Source organism: Callorhinus ursinus, unplaced genomic scaffold (assembly GCF_003265705.2).
Source record: "Callorhinus ursinus isolate GAN/ISIS: 27379988/994484 unplaced genomic scaffold, GSC_fseal_2.0 scaffold135, whole genome shotgun sequence".
Classification (NCBI taxonomy): Eukaryota; Metazoa; Chordata; class Mammalia; order Carnivora; family Otariidae; genus Callorhinus; species Callorhinus ursinus.
In genome coordinates, this window is record NW_027397197.1 from 317,738 (window position 1) to 344,874 (window position 27,137).

The 27,137-nt window shown below is 41.2% G+C and overlaps 2 protein-coding genes across 4 annotated transcripts; both read right to left on the reverse strand.

The window, feature by feature from the left end:
• Positions 1-7,329: 7,329 nt before the first annotated feature.
• TCEAL3 (transcription elongation factor A like 3) lies at positions 7,330-12,041 on the reverse strand. 3 transcript variants are annotated; one of them, XM_073890285.1, is made up of 3 exons: positions 9,526-12,041; positions 8,579-8,648; positions 7,330-8,216 (listed from the first exon to the last, which is right to left on the reverse strand). In XM_073890285.1, exon 3 carries the CDS (start codon positions 8,186-8,188, stop codon positions 7,586-7,588), a length of 603 nt encoding a protein of 200 aa, XP_073746386.1. In that variant the 5' UTR covers positions 8,189-8,216; positions 8,579-8,648; positions 9,526-12,041; the 3' UTR covers positions 7,330-7,585. The 3 variants fall into 3 exon arrangements, with proteins under 3 accessions (XP_073746386.1, XP_025717890.1, XP_073746385.1); XM_025862105.2 differs by lacking the exon at positions 9,526-12,041 and adding an exon at positions 9,178-9,358; XM_073890284.1 differs by lacking the exon at positions 9,526-12,041 and adding an exon at positions 9,166-9,358.
• A 7,241-nt stretch (positions 12,042-19,282) lies between these two features.
• On the reverse strand, positions 19,283-21,670 carry LOC112815858 (uncharacterized). The gene is made up of 3 exons (XM_025862103.2): positions 21,607-21,670; positions 20,956-21,025; positions 19,283-20,615 (listed from the first exon to the last, which is right to left on the reverse strand). Exon 3 carries the CDS (start codon positions 20,586-20,588, stop codon positions 19,464-19,466), a length of 1,125 nt encoding a protein of 374 aa, XP_025717888.2. The 5' UTR covers positions 20,589-20,615; positions 20,956-21,025; positions 21,607-21,670; the 3' UTR covers positions 19,283-19,463.
• Between the last annotated feature and the right edge of the window lie 5,467 nt (positions 21,671-27,137).

Sequence of the window (27,137 nt, forward strand, 5' to 3'; positions counted from 1 at the left end):
TTCTAAGTGTAAAAGCTGAGCCTATAAAACTCTTAGAAGAAAACATATATGAGTGAACATTTATGATCATAAGTTAGGCAATATTTTCTTAGACATGACACCAAAAGTATAGGCAACAAAAGATAAAATAGATGAATTGGCGGTGTAGTCAAAATGAAAAACTTTTATGCTTCAAAGGACACCATTCAGGAAGTTAAAAATCAACCTACAGAATGAGAGAAAATACTTGCAAATCAAATATCTGATGAGGGACTTCTATCCAGAATATGTAAAGGTCTCTTACAAGTCAACAATTAAAGAACAAGTAATCAAATTTATTTTTTAAATGGGAAAATGTTTTGAATATACCTTTCTCTAAAGAAGATATACAAATGGTGACTATGCCCATGAAAACATGTTCAATAATATCACCTGTTATGGAAATGTAAATCACACTACAGCGAGATACCACTTCATATCAACAAGGACAGATAAAATAAAAAGATAGACAATAGCAAGTCCTGGTGAGAATGTGAAGAAATTGGAACCTCATACATTGTTGGTGGGAATGTACAATGGTGCAGCCATTTTGAAAAACATTTGGTAGTTCCACAAATTGTTAAACAGAGAATTACCATACAACCCAGCAATTCTACTCCTAGGTGTATACTCCAAAGAATTAAAATGTGTTCAAACAATAGCTTTTACACAAATGTTCATAGCAGCATTATTCATCGTAGCCAAAAATGAAAACAACCTAAATGTTCATCAACTGATAAATGGATAAATAAATGTGATATACCATCTGATGGAATATTATTAGGCAGTAAAAAGGAATGGAGTACTAATACATGCTGCAACATAGATAAACTTTCAAAACATCATGTTGAGTGAAAGAAGCTAGTCACAAAAGACCACATGTTGTATGATTCCATTTATATGAAATGTCTGCAATTGCTAAATCCATAGCGACAGAGAAGGTAGATTAATGGTTACCAGTTACTGGCTAGGGTGAGGATGGTGGTAAAGGAGAACAGGTAATGTTTGCGAATGTATAGGGTTTCTTTTGGGGGTGATGAGGATACTCTAAAATTAGATAGTGGTGATGGTTGCACAACTTTGTGAATATACTAATATAACTGAATTGTATACTTTAAAAAGGGCTGAATTTTGTGGCATGTGAATTATATCTTAATAAAACTGGTATCTAAGAAAGTGTAATTATTTAAATTTAAATAATTTAAAGACAGCAGTTTCTTTCTGTGGTGGAAGAGGCCCACTGTAATCAACCTTCCCCAAGTGGATGTCTGGCACCCCCTGGAAAGGGTGCCATATTAGGGGCTTAGCATTGGCTTCTGCTATCGGCAGGTTCTGTACTCAGCTGTGACAGTAGTCAGATCAGGTTGGTAAGTGTGGCTGCACTCTTGCGTAGCTCTATTCTTGCTTCCATGGTCACTTTACATGGGCTCGTTGAGCAAACACTGGGATTGCTGGGAGGAAAAATTGAATGATATCTACAGAGATGGTCATTTTTTTTCCTTCTAATTATTGAGAGCTTTCTCTGCAGTGGATGCCCCCAGTGGGTACACTCACTATCTGAATGTATAGATATGCACTATTTAGAAGGGAATGTGGCCTAGATATCAAGATCTTCCCAGTGGTTAAAAACAGGCAGAAACTTGTTCAGGGCATCCACCATGAAGGATTCCTGTGTCCCTGTTTCTTCATGACCATCCAGATACCTTTTGTGAGCTGGTGCCTGAACATTGCCTGATCTTTTCTTTTTTTTTTAAAGATTTTATGTATTTATTTAAGAGAGAGAGAGCACAGAGGGAGAGTGAGAGGGAGAAGCAGACTCACCACTGAGCAAAGAGCCTGACACGGGGCTCGATCCCAGGACCCCAGGATCGTGACCTGAGCTGAAGGCAGACACTTAACCGACTGAGCCACCCAGGCACCCCATCTTTTTTTTTTCAATTGAGATAACTCAGTAGGTACCTTCAGACCAGCTGAGCCTGGTCTTTTCTCTTTTTTTAAAGATTTATTTATTTATTTGAGAGGGAGAGAGATAGAGAGATGGGGGAGGGGCAGAGGGAGAGAGAATCTCAAGCAGACTCCGTGCTGAGGAGCGTGGAGCCTGATGTGGGGCTTGATCTCAAGACCCCAAGATCATGACCTGAGCTGAAACCAAGAGGTGGATGCTTAACCACCTGAGCCATCCAGGCACCCTGAGCCTGGATCTTTCCTATGCTGCCTCTGACAAATAATATTTTCCCAAGAGCCTGTGAAAACTGGTTAGCATAGGGCTCTCTCCTGGGTCCTAAACCCTAAATTTCTTTGGGGTTAGATGGGCAAGTCCCTCCTTGAAAAAGTAATTGAGATAACCAGACTTTTGCACAGACAGGGAGGGGCTCAGAGAGCCAAGCTTTAAACAATTTTGACCCTGTGCCATCGAGTAACAATCAGGATGCTTTAACCTTGAAGAACAGTCAGTAGACAGAAATAGTCCAGAAAATAAAACCACAAAGCAAAAAAAAATTTTTTTTTAGAAATGAAGCTCTTAAGATTATTTATTTTGAAAGAGAGAGAAAGAGAGAGAGACTGGAGGAGGGGCAGAGGGAGAAAATCTTTCACACAGATTCCCTGCTGAACGACGATACCAACTCGGGCCTTGATCCCACAACCCATGAGATCATGACCTGAGCTGAAACCGAGTTGGATGTTTAACCAACTGAGCTTCCCAGGCACCCCCCATTTTTTTTTAATGAGGGCACAGGCTGGCTTAATCATTTTGTGAGTTGATCACAGAAAAAGAACTTCGAATTTCTGACAAATTTTAGAAAAATTGAATGGAGGGAACACAAGCCATTAGATGTTCAGTTACTTAGTTACAAGCCACAGAAACCTGGCTAATTTGAACAGAAAGAGAATGTATTAAAGGGTATTAGGTGGTCTTGGGATGAGGATGGGGCTAGAAGAGGCAGATGATGATAAAGCTTAAAATTCCTGCAGTTAGGAACATCCAGAATTACACTTAAGAATCAATCTGATTTCTGTCCCTATAGTTTTGCTTTTTCCAGAATGTCTTATAAGAGGAAGCAAACTAGAGCATAGCCTTTTTTGGTCTGGCTTCTTTCACTTAGCCTAATGAATTTGAGTCATTCATGTTTTTGCATGAACCAGTAGTTTTTTCTTGTTTATCCATTCACCATTTGGGGGATATTTCGATTGTTTCCAGTTTCGAGCTCTTATGAATAAAGCTACTAAAGTTTTCATTTCTCATTGGTAAATACCTAGGAGTGGGATTACTAGGTCATATGGTAAATGTATGGCTGCCAAACTTTTCTAAAGTGGCCATGCCATTTTTTTCCCATTTATTTTAACTAAACTCTACATCCAACATGGGGCTCAAACTCATGACCCCAAGATCGAGTGGCACGCCCTACTGACTTGAGCCAGCCAGGCGCCCCAGGCCATGCCATTTTGTATTCCCACCAACAGTGAGAATTCCAGTTGTTCCATATCCTTGCTAGGACTTTTTAATAACAGCTTTTTAGTTTAGTTTTTTTTTTTTTTTTTTTTTTTTAGTTTAGCCACAAGAGTAGGAGTGTAGTGATATCTCATTTATGGTATTAATTTTCATTTCCCTGAAAATTAATGATGTTGAACATGTTTTCATCTGATCATTTGCCATCTTCATCTTTTCTTTGGTGAAGTGTCTATTCAAATCTTTTACCTATTTTTTAAATTGTATTTTTTTAAAATACAATTTTTTAAAAAGATTTTATTCATTCATTTGACAGAGAGAGACACAGCGAGAGAGGGAACACAAGCAGGGGGGAGTGGAAAGGGAGAAGTCAGCTTCCCGCAGAGCAGAGAGCCCAATGCAGGGCTCCATCCCAGGACTCCGGGATCATGACCTGAGCCAAAGGCAGATGCCCAATGACTGAGCCACCCAGGCACCCCAAATTGTATTATTTTCTTATTATTTGTCTTACTATTACTGAGTTGTAAGAGTTCTTTGTATATTCTGGAGACAGATACTTTATCAATTATCTTCTTCCGGTGGAAGGTTGTCTCTTCATTTTCCTAACATGTTAATGGCTTTTGAGGAGCCATTTAATGAGGAGTCTCCATTTAATGAGTCCATGCACAAGGGTGAAAATATTTTAATATTGATGTGGTACAATTTATAAATTTTTTAATTAGCACTTATGTCCTTCCATGAAAGGTTTGCCTAATCCAAGATTACCCCTATATTCCTATTTTTTCTAACTATTTTATTTTATATATTTTTAAGGTAATCTCTACACTCAATGTGGGGCTTGAACTCATAACCCCTTGGCCTCTGGACCCCAAGATCAAGAGTTGCATGCTCCACTGACTGAGCCAGCCAGGCACCCATCTAACAATATTTTAAATTTTGTCTGCATTTAAATGTTTTATCATTAGCATTTGCCTTTTTCCATTTCTTAATAGGAAAAACTGGAACTTATTAAGTAGATGGTGGCAGAAAAATAATTTCAAAAGTCTTTAAACCACTACAACATTAAATAAGCAATATTTTACTCTGCCACTACAGATTATTCCATATTTTTCCTATTTTAAATGAAGTATTAATAATTTTAGTTTTTGCATTTTGATCTATGAGCCATTTTGAGTTCATATTTTGTATATGGTATGAGGCAAGGGTACTTTTTTTTGTGTATGGATGTCTGCTATAGACTGAATGTGTAACCCCCAAATTCATATGTGAAATCCTAACATCCAATGTGATGGAATTTGGAGGTGGGATCTTTGGGAAATGATTAGGCCATGTGGTGGAGCTGTCATGAATGGGATTCGTTCCATTATAAAAGAGACCCCAGAAAGCTCCTTTGCCCCTTCTGTCATGTGAATATACCTCTTTATGAACCAGGAATCAGGCCTCACCAGACACCAAATTCGTCAGTGCCTTGGTCTTAGGCTTCCCAGATTCCAGAACTGTGAGAAATAAATGTTTGTTGTTTAAGCCACACAGTCCATGGTATTTTTGTTATAGCAGCCAGAACTAAGACAACATCTAATTGTTCCAGAATTATTTGTTGAAAAGTCTATTTTTCTCCATTGAATTACTTTGGGATCTTTTTAAAAAATGAATCGTCTATAATACATATAGACCTATTTCTGGAATGTCTGTTTTAGTCCATTGATCTATATGTCTATCCTTATGCCAGTACTACACAGTCTTGATTACTGTAGCTTTATAGTTAGTCTTGAAGTCAGGCAGTGAGTCCTCCAAATTTGTTTTTCATTTTCAATATATTCTGGCTATCTTATGTCCTTTGCTTTTCCATATAACTTTTAGAATCTCAATTTGCTGGGATTTCTATTGGGATGGCATTGAATTTATAGATCAATTTTAGAGAGAATTACCATATTAACACTATTAGGTCTTCTAATCCATGAACAGTTATCTCTCTAAACTCAGGGTTCCTGATTCAATCATAATTTATTAAGTATATGTGTCAAGGACAGTGTAAGGGATATCAGGATGAATAAGAAAGTATTTTGATAAAGGAAAATACTGGTGGATTAAATAAAATACCTAACATTGAGAGTTTTTAATATTTTTTAAAGATTTATTTATTTATTTATTTCAGAGAGAGAGCACACAGAGGGAGAGGGAGAAGCAGACTCCCCACTGAGCAGGAAGCCTGATGCAGGGCTTGATCCCAAGTCCCTGGGATCACAACCCAAGCGGAAGGCAGATGCCCAGTCGACTGAGCCACCGGGTGCCCCATAGAGAGTTTTTAGTATTTTTAAGAGCACTGTTACCCTTTTCAGCTGGAATTGGTTTGCAATGGAAAGGGATATTTTCAGCTTGAAACTCAGTTGTGTAGCCCTCTCTGATTATGTATGGACAGGTCCTTTGATTTTGTATAGCAAGCCAGCCAGGAGATTTTAGAAAACTCAGACTAAGAAAGGTATGTAAATTGGGACGCCTGGGTGGCTCAGTTTGTTAAGCAGCTGCCTTTGGCTCAGGTCGTGATCCAGGGGTCCTGGGATGGAGTCCTGCATCGTGCTCCCTGCTCAGCAGGGAGTCTGCCTCTCCCTCTGCCTCTCCCCCTGCTCATACTCTCTCTCAAATAAATAAATAAAATCTTAAAAAAAGAAAGGTATGTAAATTTAGATATGGTTTCCTTGGGGTACTGTGGTGTAGTATTCAAACCACCATGCATTGTCTGGTCCATAGATTAGTCTCAGGACACAGCCCCCAGTGGACCCCAAATATCTGAGTCCTCTGAAAAGGAACTATAAGCAAATATAAAATGAACTAAAAATGGTAATGACTCTTCTAAGAACTATGGAATACAGGGCAGCCCGAGGAGCTGTGGGGTAGTACCACCTGAGTAGGCACAACTCTGAAGTTGGGAGAGAGGCTTTATCCACACTCTTACAGCAGTCAAGTAGGGGCTTTGGCCCTTTTTGGGGATGATAGGGAATCAGAGGGGCTTTGTCACCACGACTCCGTATCAATAGCTGTTAGCAGAGGATACAGGGCAGAACAGGAGTGCCCAGCAGATATGGTAGTATCCAGAGAAAGGTGGCACCCTCTTCTCAGCTGCTTGGTCTTGTTCCTGGGCACAGGTGAGACCTACCTTCAGCCTTCCCCTGCGTGTTTGCCAGGAGGGTCCTACTACTGCTAAGGTACCAGCCCAACATAGCTCACATACTCAGAATCTCATCTGATCCCCTCAGCAGTATGTGAGGTTAAGTTTTAATCCCATTTCACAGATGACAAGACTGACCCTTACAGCACTGGATCTGTTGCTATAACCGCCAGGTTGATTTCACGAGCTATGAGTCCCAGAGATAATGTGAGTTTTACTTACCGTTTTACATTCTGACAACAGGAATTTTAAGTGTCTTCATTGCCCTCATAAACTCACTGAACATTTCAGTTGTTTATCATGTATTTGATTTCTAGTTGTTTTTTTTTTTATGACAAACATAATCCATCCTTTAGGAAAAAGTGTTTAGTGAGCAAAGCAAAAAGAAAGAATCACACATGGTGGGAGCCATAGGATGGTAGAGAACTCAGAAGAAGGAGCAGCAGTGCCCACTGACATGGTTACAACTAGAGGAAGGCATGGGGATGGGTAAGGCCCACAGAGGAATGGCATGGAGGTACCTAACCATCAGGTGATTGGACTCACGTTTGAATACAAATGAGAGCTTTTTTTTGGCTACCATACAGGAAAAACCATCATCTACTTTTTAGTCTACACATTTTCAGAGCTTTCTCTATGCACAAATGCATTATGCAAACATTTATATTTTTACAAAAATGGTCTGATACTGTGTATGTGGTTCTGAAAACTGTTTTTTCTTTATTGTTATTTTACAGTGTACCATGAACATTTCTTCCATGCACAAGGGTGAAAATCCCCTACTGAAAGACAGAGAACACTGTAGTTGGATCAAAAGGCTGCTGGTAACAAGAGTGACACCTAAAGCAAAATATCAGCTTAAGGTTAAAGCACATAGCCTGGCATATGCCTGCCAGGGAAAGCAGGGTCAGCAATTTTCTCATTAGAGAAGTTAAAATTGAAGGCCAAAGGCATTAAAGATATGGGATATCATGTAAACCCCTTTGGCCCCTACCTCCACCCCTCACCCCCCTGACACCCCGTTGCCCCCTTGGGGCAAACGGATCCTGAACATCTCTTTGCATCCAATGAAAACCACCCATTTTCTGTTTTTTTCTTAGCTCTTCCTGAGCCCTTGACATATCTCCACATTCTCTCATCATCTCCTCGCTGCCCAAGTGCCTTTCCTGTAAGTCCTCCTGATAGTCCTTGGGGGAATCATCTGTCCCCCTGTCTGTTTTTCTTTTTGCTTTCCTGGGCACGTAATCTTCAGCTGGGCGCTTTTCGGCAGCCCGTGGCTCACCCTCAGGCTTTGCCAGGGATTCTGGCTTGCCCTCACCGTGTGGTTTTCCCTCATTTTCAGACTTGCCCTGCTTTTCTTGCTTTCCCTCATCTTCTGGTTGTCCCTCATCATCTGGCTGTCCCTTATTCTGGAGCTTTCCCTCATGCCCTGGCTTCCCCTCCATTTCCAGCTTTTCTTCCTCATCTGATTTTCCTTCATCTTCAGGCTCTACTTCATCTTCTGGCATTCCCTCGATTTCCAGCTTTCCTTCATTTTCATTGTAGAGTTTTTCCATGTTGAGATCTTCCCTTCTTTTCCTTGTCCTGGAGGGGGTAGGGTGGGATGGGGGGTAAGAGAAGTCAAAGGAGACAAGGGAGACTGAGGCCTTGGAGGTGGAAAGCAGGTGCTGATAGTACTGGCATCCTTCCCCTTGGCTGGGTTCCCCTGACCTGCCCAAGCCCTCCAAGTGTGTCTTCTGCCACCCTTTACCCGACAATTCATTACACACGTGAGAGCCAACCATTTCCCTGGCAGGCCCTTTGTACCATCCCTCGGTGTGGCAGGGTGGGAACAATATACATGGTGGTGAGACGGACAGTGGGACCTTCAAATTCTGCCCAAACTGTGCCCTCCGCACCCTCCCCCCGACCGTTCCTGTCCAGGGCCCCTCCCCCCTTTCACTCACCTGCAGGAATTCTGGACAGGTTCTTCCTCCTTTTCTAGCCTTGCAGAATGCTGGGGACAGACAGACAGACCTACACACAGGAGACAGGGCCAGGGCCTGTGCGCTCAGCCAACTGAAGTTTCTTTCCTGAACGTGGGCCCTCCTCAGGCAACATTTCCCTCTCCTACCTCCCCCGCATCCCAGCCGCCATTACTTTTCAGGCGTCAGGCTCCAAGCCAGGATGCTTTCCAAACTGTTTGGGTCTCTGTGTCCCTCTCCCCTGCAGGCAAGCCGCCCACCCCCACCCCCTTTCCGCGGAGGTCAGTATTTCCTTTTAGGTGCAGAGTGTGAGAGAGGGTTATTTCTAGAATATGTCTACATTTCACTGTCGCACTGCAGGGGCGCCCCCCCATTTCAGGTCCAAAAATGCATGGAGGGCGCACAGGAGGGGCGTCGAGGAGGCGGCGGGGTGCTCCCTCCCCACCTGTCCACGTCCGCGCTGCATCCCCCTCCCCACCGACCTCCCGGACCCCTCCCCACCCCACGCTGCTCGAGGATCCTACTGCCATCCACCTCCACCCCAGCCCAGGGCCGCCAGCAGCGCCCACCTTCACACTGACCTGCGGGGCCCGGGGCAGGCCTGCGCCTCCTCGGGCTCGCCGAAGCCCGCTTGCCCCTCGCCCGCCGCCCGGGCAGCTCAGGGAGCTGGTTCCGCGCGGGCGATGGGAGCGGAGGGCGCAGGGACCGGACCGCAGGGCCGGCGAGCGGGCGGGCGTGGGGGCTGCTGCCCACGTCGGCGCCCAGCTGGTCACGTGAGCGCCGCGTCACCCGAGCTCGGTCCCCCACCCCGCCCCCTCACCCCCATCCCCAAGGGACCGAGCAACCGCACACGGTGGGGGGCGGGGTGGCAAAGGGGGAATCAAGGAGAGAGCAGGCGCCCGGAGGCTTCCCGACCGCAGGTGCTTTACCTGGCGCATCTCAGGTCCTCGCACAGCATTCCTCTGCGATGTACGTCATTGCCAGGTGTGACCGCTGATCACAGGGATGGTACCCGACTTTGCCAGGAGCGCTCAGCAACTGAGTCCCACAGGCTGCTTTCAAGACCGGCTCTGCCTGACTCCAGAGCCCAGGCAGTAGTGCCCGCCAGGAAGCGGCGCTGCCACCTTGAGTAGCTGTGTTCCTGGGCCTCTTCTCTCAGTCCACACGTGCTCTCTCCCTGAGAGAGTTCTGTTCATTTCCCTCTAAGCACACCTTGAGTAGCTGTGTTCCTGGGCCTCTTCTCTCAGTCCACATGTTCTCTCTCCCTGAGAGATTTCTGTTCATTTCCCTCTAAGCACAGATGATTCTCAAATCTCCATCTCCAGGCCATTCCCTCCCCCTGAGCCTTAGATCCGTTTCTTTGCTTTCCCACCAGCATATAGGAGTGCTTGGTTCTTCACACCTTTTCCAACATGTGTTGGATATACTTTTTCATTTTCACTAACATGATAGGTGAGTAGTAGTATTTCATGGCATTTTATTTTGCATTTTTCTGACAATTTATCATTGTAAATTATTCATGTCTTTCCACATTTTTGTTGGGTTGTTGGTCCTCACTCTCATTTTCAGTATCCTTTATACATTAACAATATTAGGCCTTTATGTTATATATGTTGCAAATATTTACTTCCAGCTTGTTAGTTGCTTTTCTACTTTGTATACGGTGTATTTCTGCCATACACTTAAAAAGTAGTCAAATCTATTAAACTTTTCTTTTATTCCATCTAGATTTTGATTCATAGTTATTTTCCTACATGAGGTCAAAGAGGAATTCACCCATGTTTTCTTTTAGTACTCATATGGTTAACTGTATTTGTCCCAAGGGCATCTGTGGTTAGGAATAGAGGTTAAGTAATACACTAGTGCCAAACTGTGTTGAATCTACTGCTGACTCAAGGCGGCAAATCAAAGACCCAAGGCTCATTACAAGGGGAGGGATTTCCTAACAAACCATCACCCATATAACACTGGGAACCTCAAATGTTTCAGTTTAAGGGTAATTATAAACTGGAAATAAACTAGCTCTCACAAAGTCTTTTAGTTTGGCCTTGCAACATCTAATTGGACTAGTAAACTTTAAGCTTTGAACAAAGATTATGGTGGTTCCAGACAGGAAGAACCCTTATAAGCCCTGACCAATGCAAATAAAATCTTCTCTGGAGTAAGTGTCCATCATCCTAGGCCCCAAATTATTTCAACAAACAATTGTTCATGTACAAAGTCCACACAGAAAGATAACTAGTAATACAAATAAAAAAAGACATCATAAATATGAAGCAGTAGAGACAACAGTCACCACAAACAGATCCATTAGTTTTGAATTATCTGAATCATCAGATAGACTATTAAACCACAATGCTTAGTGTATTCAGATAAAATCCAATCTTGAAAATTTCAACAGGGTGCTAGAAATCAGAAAGTGGGAAAAAAAGGAATTCTAAAACTACAAAAAAAAAAACTCAGCTGAAATTAGAAACTCAGTGGATGGCTTTAACAGCAGATTAGATGTAGCTCAAAAGAGAATTAAAGAACTAGAAATTATGTTCAGAAGAAACTATCCATAAGGCTGCACAGGTAGTCAAAAAGATGGAAAATTCAGATGGGAGGGGATGATAAGATCTAACAAATGTTTACTTGGAGTTCCAGAAGGAAAAGAGAAATGGAAATGTTCAGAGGCAACCTCTGAAGAGAAAACTGAGGATTTTTGAGAACTGATGAAAGACACTGATCCATAGATCTAAGAAGTCCAAGATATCCCAAACAGGATAAAAAGAAACTCACACATAGATGCATAAGTGACCTTTCAGAGAATCAAAGACAAAGAGAAAATCATAAAAGTAGCCAGAAAAATAGAGTACACCTTGAAAGGAACAGAAGTTAGGCTGATTGATGGCTTCTCAAGAGCAACAATGGAGGTATGAAGACAGAATGGTATCTTTAGCAACCTGAAAGAAAATAATTGCCAGCCAAAAAAAATTAAGAACCAGGAAAAATACCCTTCAAAATTAAAGATGAAGACCCTTAAAATAAACAAAAAAGGAGAGTTTGCCATCAGCAGGCATGAACCAAAGGAAATACTGAATGCTACAGGGCATTTTTCACATGACAGGAAAATGATCCCAGATGGAATACTGGAGATAAGAAAGGGAAAAACAACAATTAAAAAGACAAATATGTATGTAAACTTAAATCAATACTATATAAAACTAGTATGATAATCCATATCGACAAATGACATGAGTCAAGAGGGCTAAAGTAAAAGTACAAAATTAATATTAGCCTTTGATTAAATTAAGACGGTATGCTCTAATTGCCAGAAAGCCATTAAGGTAAAAACTTCTAAGCTAATAGAGGGGCAAAAATAAGAAAACAATCCTAAAGAGGAGAAAACTAACATACATCAGATGGGACATAGGAAAGGAACTTGCTACAAGGGTTAACTTACATCTATTAATATCAGTGAGTACATTAAATATAAATGGTTTACATGAAGCAATTAAAGATTTTCGGACTGGAAAAAACACAATGTTATACTGTTTACAAAAGACATCTGAAATATAAAAATACATAAAGACTGAAAGTAAAAGTATAGAAGAAAATTATAACATGAAAACAGTAACGGAAAGGAAGCCATTGTAGTTAAATAACAAAATAGGCTTCAAAGCAAAAAGCATTACAAACCATAACAAGTGTCACTTTATGGTATTTTAAAATTTGTATGAACTTACTAGATTGACCTCAAAATAAATAAATCAAAATTTGACAGAACTACAAGGAGAAATAAATCTTCCATTTTAGCATTAACACTTCTATCTCTGTAACTGTGGAAATATTTAAAGTGTTGAAAGGAAAAAAAAACCCCACCAAATTAAAATTTTATATTCAGCAAAATTGTCCTTCAAAAGTGAAAGAGAAATAAAGATTTTTCTCAAACAAAAACTGATGACCAACAAACCTTCCCTTAAAGAAATGTTAAAAGATTTTCTCTAGGCAAAAGAAAATTGATCAGCAACTCAAAATAGGTTAGCAACTCAAATCTTTATAAAGAGCAGTGGAAGGGAATACATGAAAGTATAATGAAATTGTTCCCTTTTTCTTATTCTTAAGTGACACAAAAGATAAATGTTTAAAGTACTAATATTAATATATTTAGTGATTATAGCATATGAATAAGTGAAATGAATAATGAATACTCTGTAATAGGGTACCTATACTACATATAAGTGAAGCAGAAGAATGTTTTTTGAAAGTAAACCTAGGGGTGCCTGGGTGGCTCAGTCGTTAAGTGTCTGCCCTTGGCTGGGGTCCTGATCCCAGGGTCCTGGGACTGAGCCCCGCATCAGGCTCCCTGCTCAGCGGGGAGCCTGCTTCTCCCTCTCCCACTCCCCCTGCTTGTGTTCCCGCTCTCGCTATCTCTCTCTCTCTCTGTCAAATAAATAAATAAAAATGTTTAAAAAAAAAAGAAAGTAAACCTAGTTAAAAATATATATTGTAAAATTGAGGGAAATCACTAAAAATTTTTTTAAAAGAAATATAATTGATACACTAAGAGAAGACAAATGGAATCATGTAAAATACTCAGAACTAGAGAAAGCAGAAAATGAAGCCTTGGAAACAAATGGAAAACAGTACACATTGTTGATATTAATCCAAATATATATCAAGAATCATTTTAAATATGAATGCTCCAAATACACCCGCTAAAGACAGAAATTGTCAGAATGGACAAATAAAATCCAACTATGTTTTGGACAAGAGGCCCATTTTAAAAATAAAGACTGGGTGCCTGGGTGGCTCAGTCGGTCGGTTAAGCATCTGCCTTCGCCTCAGGTCATGATCCCGGGGTCCTGGGATGAAGTCTTGCAACGGGCTCCTTGCTCAGCGGGGAGCCTGCTTCTCCCTCTGCCTGCCATCCCCCTGCTTGTGCTCTCTGACAAATAAATAAATAAAGTCTTTAAAATAAATAAACAAACAAAGACTCTGAAAGGTATAAGGAAAGCAATGGAGAAAGATATATACCACCATATATACAAATCAAAAGAAATATGGACAAAAAAAGGATGCTGGAGGGGTGCCTGGCTGGCTCAGTGGGTACAGTATTTGACTTTTAATCTTGGGGGCATGAATTCAAGCCCCACAGTGGGCACAGAGCCTACAAAAAAAATGCTGGAATAGCTATATAATTTCAGATAAAGCAGACTTGAGAACAATTAAAGTATCAGAGATTTAAAAAAAGGCACTACATAATGACAAAGGGATCAATTATGGAAAAAACCAAACATATAATAATCCTAAATATGTATGTACCTAACAAAACTGTCAAAATATATGAGGCAAAAACTGATAAAACAGAAAGGAGAAACAGACAAATCTATTATTAGAGTTGCAGTCTGCAACACCCCCCAGTCAGTAATTGACAGATTAAGCAGGCAAAATATCTGTATGGATATAGTTGACCTGAACAGCACTGTTAATCAACTTGATCTAAATGGCATTTATAGAACATTCCATCCAATATCAGAACACATTTTTTTTCAAGTTCACATAGAACATTCACTAAGAGTCCATATTCCAGGCCATTAAATACATCTTAACAAATTTAAAAGAACAGAAATCATAAAAGTATGCTCTCAATGGAATTAAAGTAGAAATCAACAACAGAAAGATGGAAAAAGACAAATATTTGGAAATTAACACAATTCTAAACACATAGGTCAAGGAAAAATTCAAGAGAAATGCAAAAATATTTTGAACTAAATGAAAATAAAATTAACCTATCAAAATTTTGGGGATACAGAAAAAGTACTGCTTAGAAGGAAATTTCTAGTTTAAATGCGTATGTGAGAAAATGAAAAAGATCTAACATCTATAACCTAAGCCTGCTTCTCCCTCTCCCACTTCCCCTGCTTGTGTTCCCTCTCTCACTGTTTCCCCAGGAGTGGGAGAGGGAGAAGCAGGCCTCCCGCCGAGCAGGGTGCCGGATGCGGGGCTCGATCCCAGGACCCTGGGATCATGACCCAAGCTGAAGGCAGACATTTAACGACTGAGCCACCCAGGCGCCCCCCTTCATTATCTTCTTAATGTCCATGGATTCACTAGTGATAACCTCACTTTCATTTCTGATTTTGTTAATTTGGATCTTCTTTCTGTTTTCCATAACCTAAGTTTTCTCCTCAGGAAACTAAAGAAAGAGTAATTTTAAGCCTAGTGCAAGCAGAAGAAAAGAAATTAATAATTAGTAATCAATACAAGTAAAACAGGAAAAAATAGAAAAAAAAATCAACAAAACCAAAAGCTGATTCTTTGAAAAGGTAAAAAAAATTGATAAATCTCTTGTCAAGATAATCAAGAAAACAGAAAATTTTAAAGATTTTATTTAATTGACAGAGAGAGACACAGTAGGAGAGGGAACATAGCACGGGAAGAGGGAGAGGGAGAAGCAGGCTTCCCGTGGAGCAGGGAGCCCGATGCGGGGCTCGATCCCAGGATCCCGGGATCATGACAGGAGCAGAAGGCAGAAGCTTAATAACTGAGTCACCCAGGTGCCCCAAATAAATAAAATCTTAAAAAAAAAAAGATAATGAAGGAATTCTATTAACAACTCTATGCCTACAAATTTGATAACTTAGATACAATGAACCAATCCCCTTCAATGATACAAACTACTAAAACTCACACAAGGAGAAAACAATAACCTAAATAGCCCTGTATCTATTAAAGAAATTGAATCAATAATTCATAACCTCCCAAAGACAGAAATCACCAAGACCAAATTCTACCAAACATTTAAGCATCATCAGTAAACATTTAGAGATCACTAGGGAATTCTACTACACATTTGTGTAAGAAATAATACCAATTCTCCACAATGCCTTCCATAAAACAGAAGTAGAGCAAATGTCTGATTTATTCTGAGGCCAGTATTACCCTAATTCCAAAACCAGATAGAAGGCTTTATAAGAAAGGAAACTACAGACCAGTATCTCTCATGAACACAGACACAAAATCCTCAACAACGTATCAGAAAATCGAATCCAACAATGTATAAAAATTATGCACCTAACAAGTGGAATTTATTGTAGGCATGCAAAGCTGATTTAACATTTGAAAATAAATCAGTATAATTCACCACATAAACAGACTAAATAAGATATATCATATGATCTTATCACTTGATACAGAAAAAGTATATGACAGAATCCAACACCCATTTATGATAAAGGTTCTCAAAATAGAATTAGAGGGGAACACCTCAATTTGATAAAGAATATCTACAGGAAACCTGTAACAACATACTTAATGGTGAGGAGGATGCTTTACCTTAATGTCAGGAACAAGGCAAGGTATTCTTTTCTCATTGCTCCTATTAAACATCATCCTGGAAGTCCTAGCTAGTGCAATAACACACAAAAAAAGGAAATAAAACATATACAGATTGGAATGGAGGAAATAATACTGTCTCTGCAGATGGCATGATTGTCTATGTAGAAATGCCACAGCACTGACAAACTCCTGGCTACAAGGTCTGTAAGGCTGTAAAGCTAATATATAAGAGTCAATTGCTTTCTTATATGCCAGCAATGAACTGGAATTTGAAATTTAAAAATATCATAAAAAATAGTACTCCCCAGGGGTGCCTGGGTGGCTCAGTCGTTAAGCATCTGCCTTTGGCTCGGGTCATGATCCCCAGGTCCCGGGATCGAGCCCCGCATCAGGCTCCCTGCTCAGCAGGAAGCCTGCTGCTCCCTCTCCCACTCCCCCTGCTTGTGTTCCCTCTCTGTCAAATAAATAAATAAATCTTTAAAAAAAAAAGTACTCCCCAAATGCAGAATGCACCTGAAGAACCTAAATGTATTACAAATATATGAAACCACCCCACTGAAAGGGATGGAGGAATAAGGTGTTGACATAGGGTAGCTTTGGAAGTGAGTGGAGTCTATAAAACTAAAGGCAAAAATTTGTTTCTATATAAATAAATATATAAAAATAATTAAAGATGAAAACATATATAAACATGCACATGTAACACGGGATATTATGTATCAGTAGATCTCCTTGCTGTCAACTGTGAGGGCCTAGAAGCAATGATACCCTAATAGTAATGAGTACCCTTAGCACACATATCTTGGTTTTGATACCATTCTCTAACCAAAGGTACCAGGGCCCCTTGGAGAAATGGCAAATTCTAGGACTTGGACAGGAACTATACAAGACTACACCATCTTGTAGTGCCAGAAAGTATTAAACACACACATACACATGCATGCCTGCACACATACACACACAGTGACGGGAGGAGGTATGTTAAATAAATACAAGAGCCAAGTGAAAGAGCTCATAATGGCTGAAGTTGGGACAATTAGAGCAATGAAAGTATATGAAGTAGTATTAGATTATAATCCAAAGTATAAAATATTGATTGCTGGATCGTAAGGTAGTTATATTTTAACTTTCTGAGGAACAATGGAATATTACTCAGCCATAAAAAAAGAATGAAATCTTGCCATTTGCACCAAAGTATAATGCTAACAAGTCAGTTAGAGAAAGACAAATACCATATGCTTTCACTCATATTTGGAACTTAAGAAACCAAAGGGAAAAAAATGAGAGAGAGAGAGAGAGAGAGAGACATAGCAAGAAACAGACTCTTAATTATAGAGAACAATCTGATGGTTACCAGAGGGGAGGGTGGTGTGGGGATGGGTTAAATAGGTGATGGGGATCAAGAAGTGCATTTGTCATGATGAGCACTGGGTGATGTATGGAATTGTTGAATTACTATGTTGTATACCTGAACTAATATAACACTGTATGGTAACTAATTGGGGTTAAAATTAAAACTTAAAAAAAAGAGTCCATACTGATACCCTCAAGTAGGTGGAACCTAACACCCCACTCAGTCCTTCTCAAGTATGGACTGTGCATAGTGACTTTCTTCCGAAGAGTACAGTATGGAAAGGGAGAAGTAAGAGTAACTTTACCATGGTGAATCCTGACAAACACTACCTCAGCCAGGTCATGAAAGTTAACAGTGGAAATACCGATAGTATGTACCCTTTTTTTTTTAAAGTAAACTAGACACCCAACATGGGGCTTGAACTCATGACCCCAAGATCAAGAATCACGTTCTATGGACTGAACCAGCCAGGCACCCTGTTAACACATACCCTTTATATAATGTAGTGAGTATAGCACTTACCTATCTGGTCCTCTTCCCAAAAGCACTTAATGCCTGTGTAACCACAAGAAAAAAATCAAGCAAACTTAAATTGTGGGACATTATACAAAATACCTGACCAGTACTTCTCAAAAGTGTCAAAAACAGGGAAAGTGAGAAGCTGTCACAGCCAAGAGGAGCCTATGGAGACAAGATGACTAAATGTAAGGTGGTAACCTGGATAGGATCCTGGAACAGAAAAAGGACATTAGGGAAAAATTGAGGGAATTTAATATGTACTTTGGTAAATAATAATGTATCAAAATTGGTTGTGACAAATGCACCATACTAATGTAAGATGTTAACAGGTTACTGTGTATGGGGTATACAGAAACTCTGTACTAGCTTTGCAATAATTCTGTAAGTCATTAACTCCTAAAATAAGTTTATTAAAAAAAACACCAGAAGCAAATAAAAGGCTAATGAAGAGCTGGGGCAGGGGGGTGGGGGTGGGAATCACATAGGTAGATGGATCTGTTGAAATGGTTGGATCTGTTGAAATGGTAAGGCAGGGCTTAACAGGAACTTCCTGAGAGACAATTCCTCCTAAGAAAAAAGGGTCAGCAGACAAGAGATTAACAGGTGAGAATAGCACAGCATCTGGCCACTCAGATTTTTCTGGCTCAATCTCCAGTATCTAAATCCAGTAAAGATAATTGTATGCAAAAACACACAAACTGGCAAAAATTCTGGAAAGGAGTGTTTTCTAAAAACTTTATATCAAGGCCCAATGACAACTGGGTACTACCCACCTGAATTAGGGTAACTCGGCTGTAGGTAGAGAATTCTCCACCTTTCTGTTGAGACAGTGTTGCTTTAGTCCATCATGGTCTCCCGCCCACCAGTAGCAGGAGGGCTTCAGGAGGGTACAGAGCCCCTGAGAAGGGGCACGGTGCCCAAGACACATGGCATTACCCAGGGGAGAGTGGCACCCACCTTTTATCTGACTTATTCCTGGACACAAGTGAGATCTCTTATACCTCCCCCAAACATCTAACAGAATTCTGGTTCTGCTAGTGCAGGGCAAAGGGTAGGAGCCAGCTCAACACAGCTCATACTCATTACCTCATCTGATCTTCTCCACAACCCTGGAAGGCAAGTTTTACCCCATTCGACAGATGACAAAACTGTTTGTTACAGCAATGGATTTGTAGTATCAGCCAGGTTGAGTATTCTAGCTTCCAGTCTCAAAGACAAGTTTTACGAAACATTTTATATCCTGACCAAGAGTTTTCGGTGTCTCCACTGCATTTATGAGCTAACTGAACAGTTATTTTGATTGCTTGGTACATACTGTTTTCATGATGAAAGTAATCTATGTTTTTTAGGAGAAAATATACAATGAACAAAAAAGAACAGGAAAAAAAAATCACCCACAGATCACCAGGACATATCTTTCAGAGTTTTCTCTGTACATAGATCACTAGGTAAATACCTTTGTAGTTTTACAAAAATGGACTGATGCTATATATGGTTCACCAAACTTTTTTCTTTTTAATTTTACAATATGCCATAAACATTTTCCCATGCAATGGACAAAAATCTGCTACTGAAACATCGAAGGCTGCAGTTGGATAACAGAGTGATAGCTAAAGCAAGTATTAGCATAAGGTTAAAGCACAGGGCCTGGGCAAATGCCTGCCAGGGGCACTACACAAAAGGAATGTCTTCAAAGCCCCTCTGTGGGGCCCTGCACCCACCCCTGAGTTCCCTTGGGCCCCTCGGGTGGAAGGGGTCCTGTAAACTTTTTTGCATCCACATAAACCCGCCCAATTTCTGTCTGGTTTTCTTCACCTCATCCTCCACCCTGGCCATCTCATCAAATTCTCTTATCATCTCCTCATTGCTCAAATGCATATCGTGTATGGCCTCCTTATATTCCTTGAGGCACTGAGCCAGCCCCTTGTTGGTTTTTCTTTTGGCCTTCCTGGGTACATCATCCCCAGCTGGGCGCTTTCCTGCAACCCTTGATTCGATGGCTGGCTTTTCTTCTTTTGGCTTTTCCTCATTCACTGGCTTTCCCTCATTCTCTGATTTTTCTTTTGGCTTTCCCTCACTCACTGGTTTTCCTTCTTCTTTTGGCTTTCCCTCGCTCACTGGTTTTCCCTCTTCTTTTGGCTTTCCCTCGCTCACTGGTTTTCCCTCTTCTTTTGGCTTTCCCTCACTTACTGGTTTTCCCTCTTCTTTTGGCTTTCCCTCGCTCACTGGTTTTCCCTCTTCTTTTGGCTTTCCCTCACTTACTGGTTTTCCTTCCTCTTTTGGCTTTCCCTCGCTCTCTGGCTTTCCCTCGATCACTGGCTTTCCCTCGATCACTGGCTTTCCCTCGATCACTGGCTTTCCCTCACTCACTGGCTTTCCCTCACTCTCTGGCTTTTCCTCAATCACTGGCTTTCCCTCGCTCTCTGGCTTTCCCTCGATCACTGGCCTTCCCTCGCTCTCTGGCTTTCCCTCCATCCCTGGGTTTCCCTCCATCTCTGGGTTTCCCTCGCTCTCTGGGTTTCCCTCGCTCACTGGCTTTCCCTCCTTCTCTGGCTTTCCCTCCTTCTCTGGCTTTCCCTCGCTCTCTGGCTTTCCATCTTTTGGCTTTGTCATACTCTCTGGCTTTTCTTTATTCTTTAGTATCTCATCTTCTGTCATTCTCTCGTTTTCTAACTTTTCCTTGTCTTCGAAAGTACAAGCTACTTCTGGCTTTTCCACATCCTGTGACTGTTCTTTGTATTCCATCTTTTCTTCGTTCTCAGTCATTCCTTCATTTTCACTGCAGAGTTTTTCCATGTTGAGATTTCCCCTCCTTTTCCTGTCCTGGGGTGGGGAGGAAGAGGAGACAAAGAGGAGACAAGGGAAACTGAGGGCTTGGGGGTGGAATGCAAGTCTGGATAGTATAGGCATCTCTCCCCTTGTCAGGGTTCCCCTGACCTGGCCCGCCTTTAAGTGTGCTTTCTGCCCACCCTCTCCCCTCACACACGTGAGCCAACCATTTCTCTGGCAGGCCCTGCCATTTTCTCTACGTTTGCTCAGCACGGCAGAATGTGTATAAATGCGTTAGGAGGTGGGCAGTGGCGCCCCATATTCTGCGGGTGCTGTACCCTCCATATCCCCACCCCTCTGGGTCCCTGTCCAGAGACCCCTTTCCTTCACTGACCTGCAGGGATTCTGAACAGATTCCTCCTCCTTTTCTAGCCTTGCAGAGTGCTGAGAACAGACACGCAGACCTGCAGACAGACAGGAGACAGGGGCTGCGCGTTTGGGTGGATGCAGAGCAACTCGGCCCCTTTCCTGCATCCCGGCCCCCCTCATCCAACGTTTCCCTCCCCCACCTCCTCCGCCCCCCGCACCCCAGCCGCCATTTCTTTTCACGCCTCGGGCGCCAGACCAGGATATTTTCCAAACTAATTTTGGATCTCTGTGTCCTTTTCCCCCGGAGGCAACTCGCCTCCCCACCCTCGAGGTCAACTTTTTTTCTCTACGGATGTTGTGGTAGAGGGGGTTTATTTCCACTGTCTCACTGGCGGGGCGCCCCCCAGCTCACCAGCTCCGGCTCCAAAATGGACGGAGGGCAGCGAGAAGGAGGTGCGGAGAAAGGGGACACGGGCACTAGGGGTGTCCGCTCTTTCCACCCTCCGCCTATTGGTCGCTAGCTCCCCTTTAGCCATTTTCCCACCGCCATCTCTATCTACACTCCGGCCAGCTTCCCTCAACCCGGACCCCATCCCCACCCTTTTTCCTCTCCGTGTTCGTGCCTCACCCCCCATTCCAGGGTTCCGCAGGCGGCGACGAAGGCCCTCACACTGACCTGAAAGAACCTGGAGCAACAATTTGGAGCTCGCAGACCGCTCCGGACCCGACCGCAGGGGAAGAGGGCGGGCTCCCTGACTGGTGCCCACATCTGCGCCCCGGCGGTCACGTGAGCGCCGCGTCACCCGAGCTCGCCCCCCTCCCCCCGCCGCCCCGCCCACCGGCCGGCGTCTGCCAGTCACCCCACCGCTCTCTGGAGCGCTTCCCCTCTCACCTCTCTGGGCCCTTTTGTCCTTTTTCTCTTCTTGAAGTGGTCAAAGGAATAATTTTAATAAAAACCACAGAGGCTTTTTTTTAATGGGTTGGGCGGTCGGGGGAGGAGTCTTGACCGTGTTGCTCTTAATTTCCATTGAAAGAACTAGAGCCAGCCAATGAAATCGTATGACTGTGAACTTTAATGTGGTACATAGAATATTGCACTTTATTTTTTATTTTAATTTTTTAAAGATGTATTTATTTATTTGGGGAGGGAGGGGCAGAGGGAAAGAGAGAATCTCCAGCAGACCCCCGGTGGAGCTCCGAGCCCATGCAGGGCTCCTTCCCATCACCCTGAGATCATGACCTGAGCAAAAATCAAGTCTGATGCTTAACGGACTGAGCCACCCAGGCGCCCCAGAATATTACACTTTAGAAAAAAGTAGGAAAAATGTTCCCCTCGAGATAAAATTGTTCCTTTTTCCTGACATGCGCAAACATAAATTTTCTAATTATTTAAATCTAAAAATAAAATTATATTCGAAGCAGAATAAAGGAACAATTAATTTTTTTTTATAAGGGAGAGACTGAATATACAACGGATAATGACCTGACCATACATGACAATAGAACTGGGACCCACAACCTCTGCAGCAAGCAGCCCAGGAAACCAAACCATAGCCTCTGAAGCAATCTTCAGGGCTTGATCAATGACTGCCAACCTCTCTATTTTTGCCCCCCCCCCAAGAGAAATCCAAATATCCTCCCCAAACCAATCATATAAGATGTCCTGCTTTTAGCTAGCTTGCTTCCAGCTTCCCCACGCCAACAACTTCCAATCAGAGAATACTTAAAAGTCTTCTCTTTGGTTCGAGCTAAAGCTTTTCCACTCCCCAGAGACTTTCAGTCTCTGCCAAACACAAGTAATGGTGGCCGACTCCCTTGTTAAACAAGTTCTGAATAAGTAGTCTCTGTTTAAATTTTTTGTGTGGAAGGCCTTTAAAAATATAATAACAAAGACATGAACAATTAAGGAAAACGTTGATCGATTTGACTACCTGAAAATGTGTACCAATTTCTTAAGGGATTGGGGACACATGCACTCTTCCCTGCTCTTGGTGAGTGGGATGGTAAAAAAGCATCCTGAAAAGTAAGCTGGTAAATTGTTTTAAAATAAAAATGTTTGATATTTTGGTTCAGTAATTCCACTTCTCATATTTACCCATGGAGAGAATTAATAATGTGCTAAAATATAATCATGTTTTAAAAAATGCTTTGTATTATAAAAATTCCCATAATAGCTGTTTATTATGCATTTATTCTTTGCTGGAACTGGGGCTACAGTATTAATTATGTAGGCTTTGTTTATAATGGAAAAATGGAATATCACAATTGTCTATCAGTACAGATTTAGTTACATAATCTTAATACATTTGTTTACATTTGGTTAAAAAAATAATTAAAATGTTGGGTTCTAAATACACAGTAGAAATTATTAACTATTTATAATCCCCAATTACTATGGGTGTTGGGACACAAAGGATAACCACAGGATGTGGTATTGACCTCTAGAGAATGCCACCTATGTGCCAGGAACTGTGTTAGCTAATTTATCTTACCTGGTGCAGAATTCATTTATACCTGATAAAGGAGCTCACACTTCAAGGAAGCAGAATGATTTATAAAGCTATAAGCTTAACTCATTGTGGTATTGGAATAAGCATAGCAGGAGCAATAAAACACAGAGATCCCACTAACATAATACCCGAGTATAAAGGTTTTTAGTATGTGATAAGAATCCATCTCTGGTCAGCAGTGAAAAATAGGTTATTATGGAAACTATATTTGTATAATTAGTTAAAGAAAAATGAAGATCCTTATTTTCTGACATACTATCAAGTTCTTATAGGCCAGTACAATGAAATAAAAGGCATCCAGATTGTAAGGAAAGAAATAAAACTTCCTTTATTTGCAGATGGCAAGACCTTGTATGTAGAAAATCCCAAGAAGTCCACTAAAGAAATATGAGAACTAATAAATGAGTTCAGATCAATATAGAAAAATCAATTATATTTCTGTATGCTAGCAGTGAATGATTTGAAATGGAAAGTAAGAAAACATTTCCATTGGGCGCCTGGGTGGCTCAGATGGTTAAGCGTCTGCCTTCGGCTCAGGTCATGATCCCAGGGTCCTGGGATCGAGTCCCGCATCGGGTTCCCTGCTCCTAGGGAGCCTGCTTCTCCCTCTGCCTCTCTCTCTCTCTCTCTGTCTCTCATGAATAAATAAATAAAATCTTTAAAAAAAATAAAAAAAAGAAAAAAGAAAACATTTCCATTTAAAATAGCATCAAAAAGAATAAAACACTTAGAAATAAATTTATTAAAAAGTCTAAGATTTGTACACTGAAAGCTATAAAATTCTGTTCAAAGAAATAAAAAATAAATAAATGGAAATACATCATATGTTCACAGATTGGAAGACCTAATATTGTTAAGATTCCCAAATTGATCTACAGATTCAACACAATCTCTGTCAAGATCTCAGCTGCCTTGCTTGCAGAAATTTACAAGCTGATCCCAAAATTCACATGGAAATGCAACAAACCCAGAATAGACAAAACAATCTTGAAAAAGAAGGGAAAAGTTGGAGGCCTCACACTTCCAGATTTTAAAACACTATAAAACTATAGGAATCGAAATAAGGTGGTACTGGCATAAGGACATATAAATCAACGAAATAGAATTTAGAATCCAGACATAAACCTTCACATTTACAGTCATGGATTGTCAACCAGAGTCCAAAGAAAATTCGATGGTGAAAGAATGGTCTTTTCAACAAATGGTGCTGAGACAACTAGATATCTACATGCAGAAATGAATTTGGACCTCCCCTTCACACCATATATAAAACTTAACTCAAAAATAAATCAAAGTCCTGGGGGCACCTGGCTATCTCAGTCAGTAAAGCATGCAACTCTTTATCTCAGGGTCCTGAGTTCAAGCCCCAATTTGGGCATACAGCTTACTTTTAAAAAATAAAATAAGGGGCACCTGGGTGGGTCATTTGGTTAAGTGACTGCCTTCGGCTTGGGTCATGATATTGGGGTCATGGGATTGAGCCCCACATCGGGCTCCCTGCTCAGCGGGAGGCCTGCTTTTCCCTCTCCCACTCCCCCTGCTTCTGTTCCCTCTCTCACTGTCTCTTTCTATATTAAATAAATAAATAAAATCTGTTTTTAAAGATTTTATTTGTTTATTTGACAGAGAGAGTGAGACAGCGAGAGCAGGAACCCAAGCAGGGGGAGTGGGAGAAAGAGAAGCGAGCTTCCCGCCGAGCAGGGAGCCCAACGCGGGGCTCGATCCCAGGACCCCAGGATCATGACCCGAGCCGAAGGCAGACGCTTAACGACTGAGCCACCCAGGCACCCCTAAATAAAATCTTTAAAAAATTAAAATTAAAAAAATAAAATTAAAATAAATCAAAGTCCTACATGTAAAAACTGAAACTATTAAACTCTTAGAAGAAAATAGAGATGTAATTCTTCATGACCTTGGATTAGGCAATGGTCTCTTAGATATAACACCAAATTCTCAAACAACAAAAGAAATATAAATAAATGGGACTCTATCAAAATGAAAAATTTTTGTAATTCAAAGGACAACATCAAGAAAGTGAAAAGACAACTTACAGAATGGAAGCAATTTTGAAAGTAATATATCTGATAAGGGACTTACATCTAGAATATATAAAGATCTGTTGCAACCCGATAAGAAAACAGATAACTAAATTTTACTTTGGGGATTTTGAGGCTTTTCTTAAAATTTTTTATTGTTATGTTAATCACCATACATTACATCATTAGTTCTTGATGTAGTGTTCTATGATTCATTGTTTGTGCATAACACCCAGTGCTCCACGCAGAATGTGCCCTCTTTAATACCCATCACCAGGCTAACCCATCCTCCTACCCCCTCCCCTCTAGAATCCTCAGTTTGTTTTTCAGAGCCTATCGTCTCTCATGGTTCGTCTCCCCCTCCGACTTACTCCCCTTCATTCTTCCCCTCCTGCTATCTTCTTTTTCTTTTTTCTTAACATATGTTGCATTATTTGTTTCAGAAGTACAGATCTGTGATTCAACAGTCTTGCACAATTCACAGCACTCACCATAGCACATACCCTCCCCAATGTCTATCACGCAGCCACCCCATCCCTCCCACCCCCCACCACTCCAGCAACACTCAGTTTGTTTCCTGAGATTACAAATTCCTCATATCAGTGAGGTCATATGAGACATGTCTTTCTCTGATTGATTTATTTCACTCAGCATAACACCCTCCAGTTCCATCCACGTCGTTGCAAATGGCAAGATCTCATTCCTTTTGATGGCTGCATAATATTCCATTGTGTATATATACCACCTCTTCTTTATTCATTCATCTGTCGATGGACATCTTGGCTCTTTCCAGAGTTTGGCTATTGTGGACATCGCTGCTATAAACATTGGGGTGCAAGTACCCCTTCGGATCCCTACATTTGTATCTTTGTGGTAAATACCCAGTAGTGCAATTGCTGGATCGTATGGTAGCTCTATTTTCAACTGCTTGAGGAACCTCCATGCTGTTTTCCAGAGTGGTTGCACCAGCTTGCATGCCCACCAACAGTGTAGGAGGGTTCCCCTTTCTCCGCATCCCCGCCAACATCTGTCGTTTCCAGACTTGTTAATTTTAACCATTCTCACTGGTGTGAGGTGGTATCTCATTGAGGTTTTCATTTGGATTTCCCTGATGCCGAGCGATGTTGAGCACTTTTTCATGTGCCTGTTGGCCATTTGGATGTCTTCTTTGGAAAAATGTCTATTCATGTCTTCTGCCCATTTCTTGATTGGATTATTTGTTCCTTGGGTGTTGAGTTTGATTAAGTTCTTTATAGATTTTGGATACTAGCCCTTTATCTAATATGTCATTTGCAAATATTTTCTCCCATTCTGTCGGTTGTCTTTTGGTTTTGTGGACTGTTTCTTTTGCTGGGCAAAAGCTTTTTATCTTGATGAAATCCCAATAGTTCATTTTTGCCCTTGCTTCCATTGCCTTTGGTGATGTTTCTAGGAAGAAGTTGCTCCCTGTGTTCTCCTTTAGGATTTTGATGGACTCCTGTCTCACGTTTAGGTCTCTCAACCATTTGGAGTCTATTTTTGTGTGTGGTGTAAGGAAATGGTCCAGTTTCATTCTTCTGCATGTGGCTGTCCAATTTTCCCAACACCATTTGTTGAAGAGACTGTCTTTTTGCCATTGGACATTCTTTCCTGCTTTGTCAAAAATAAGTTGACCATAGAGT

Coding starts and splice junctions, on each gene's coding strand:
- LOC112815858 (XM_025862103.2), bottom strand. CDS start 20,588: ATGGAAAAACTCTGCAGTGAAAATGAAGGAATGACTGAGAACGAAGAA.
- TCEAL3 (XM_073890285.1), bottom strand. CDS start 8,188: ATGGAAAAACTCTACAATGAAAATGAAGGAAAGCTGGAAATCGAGGGA.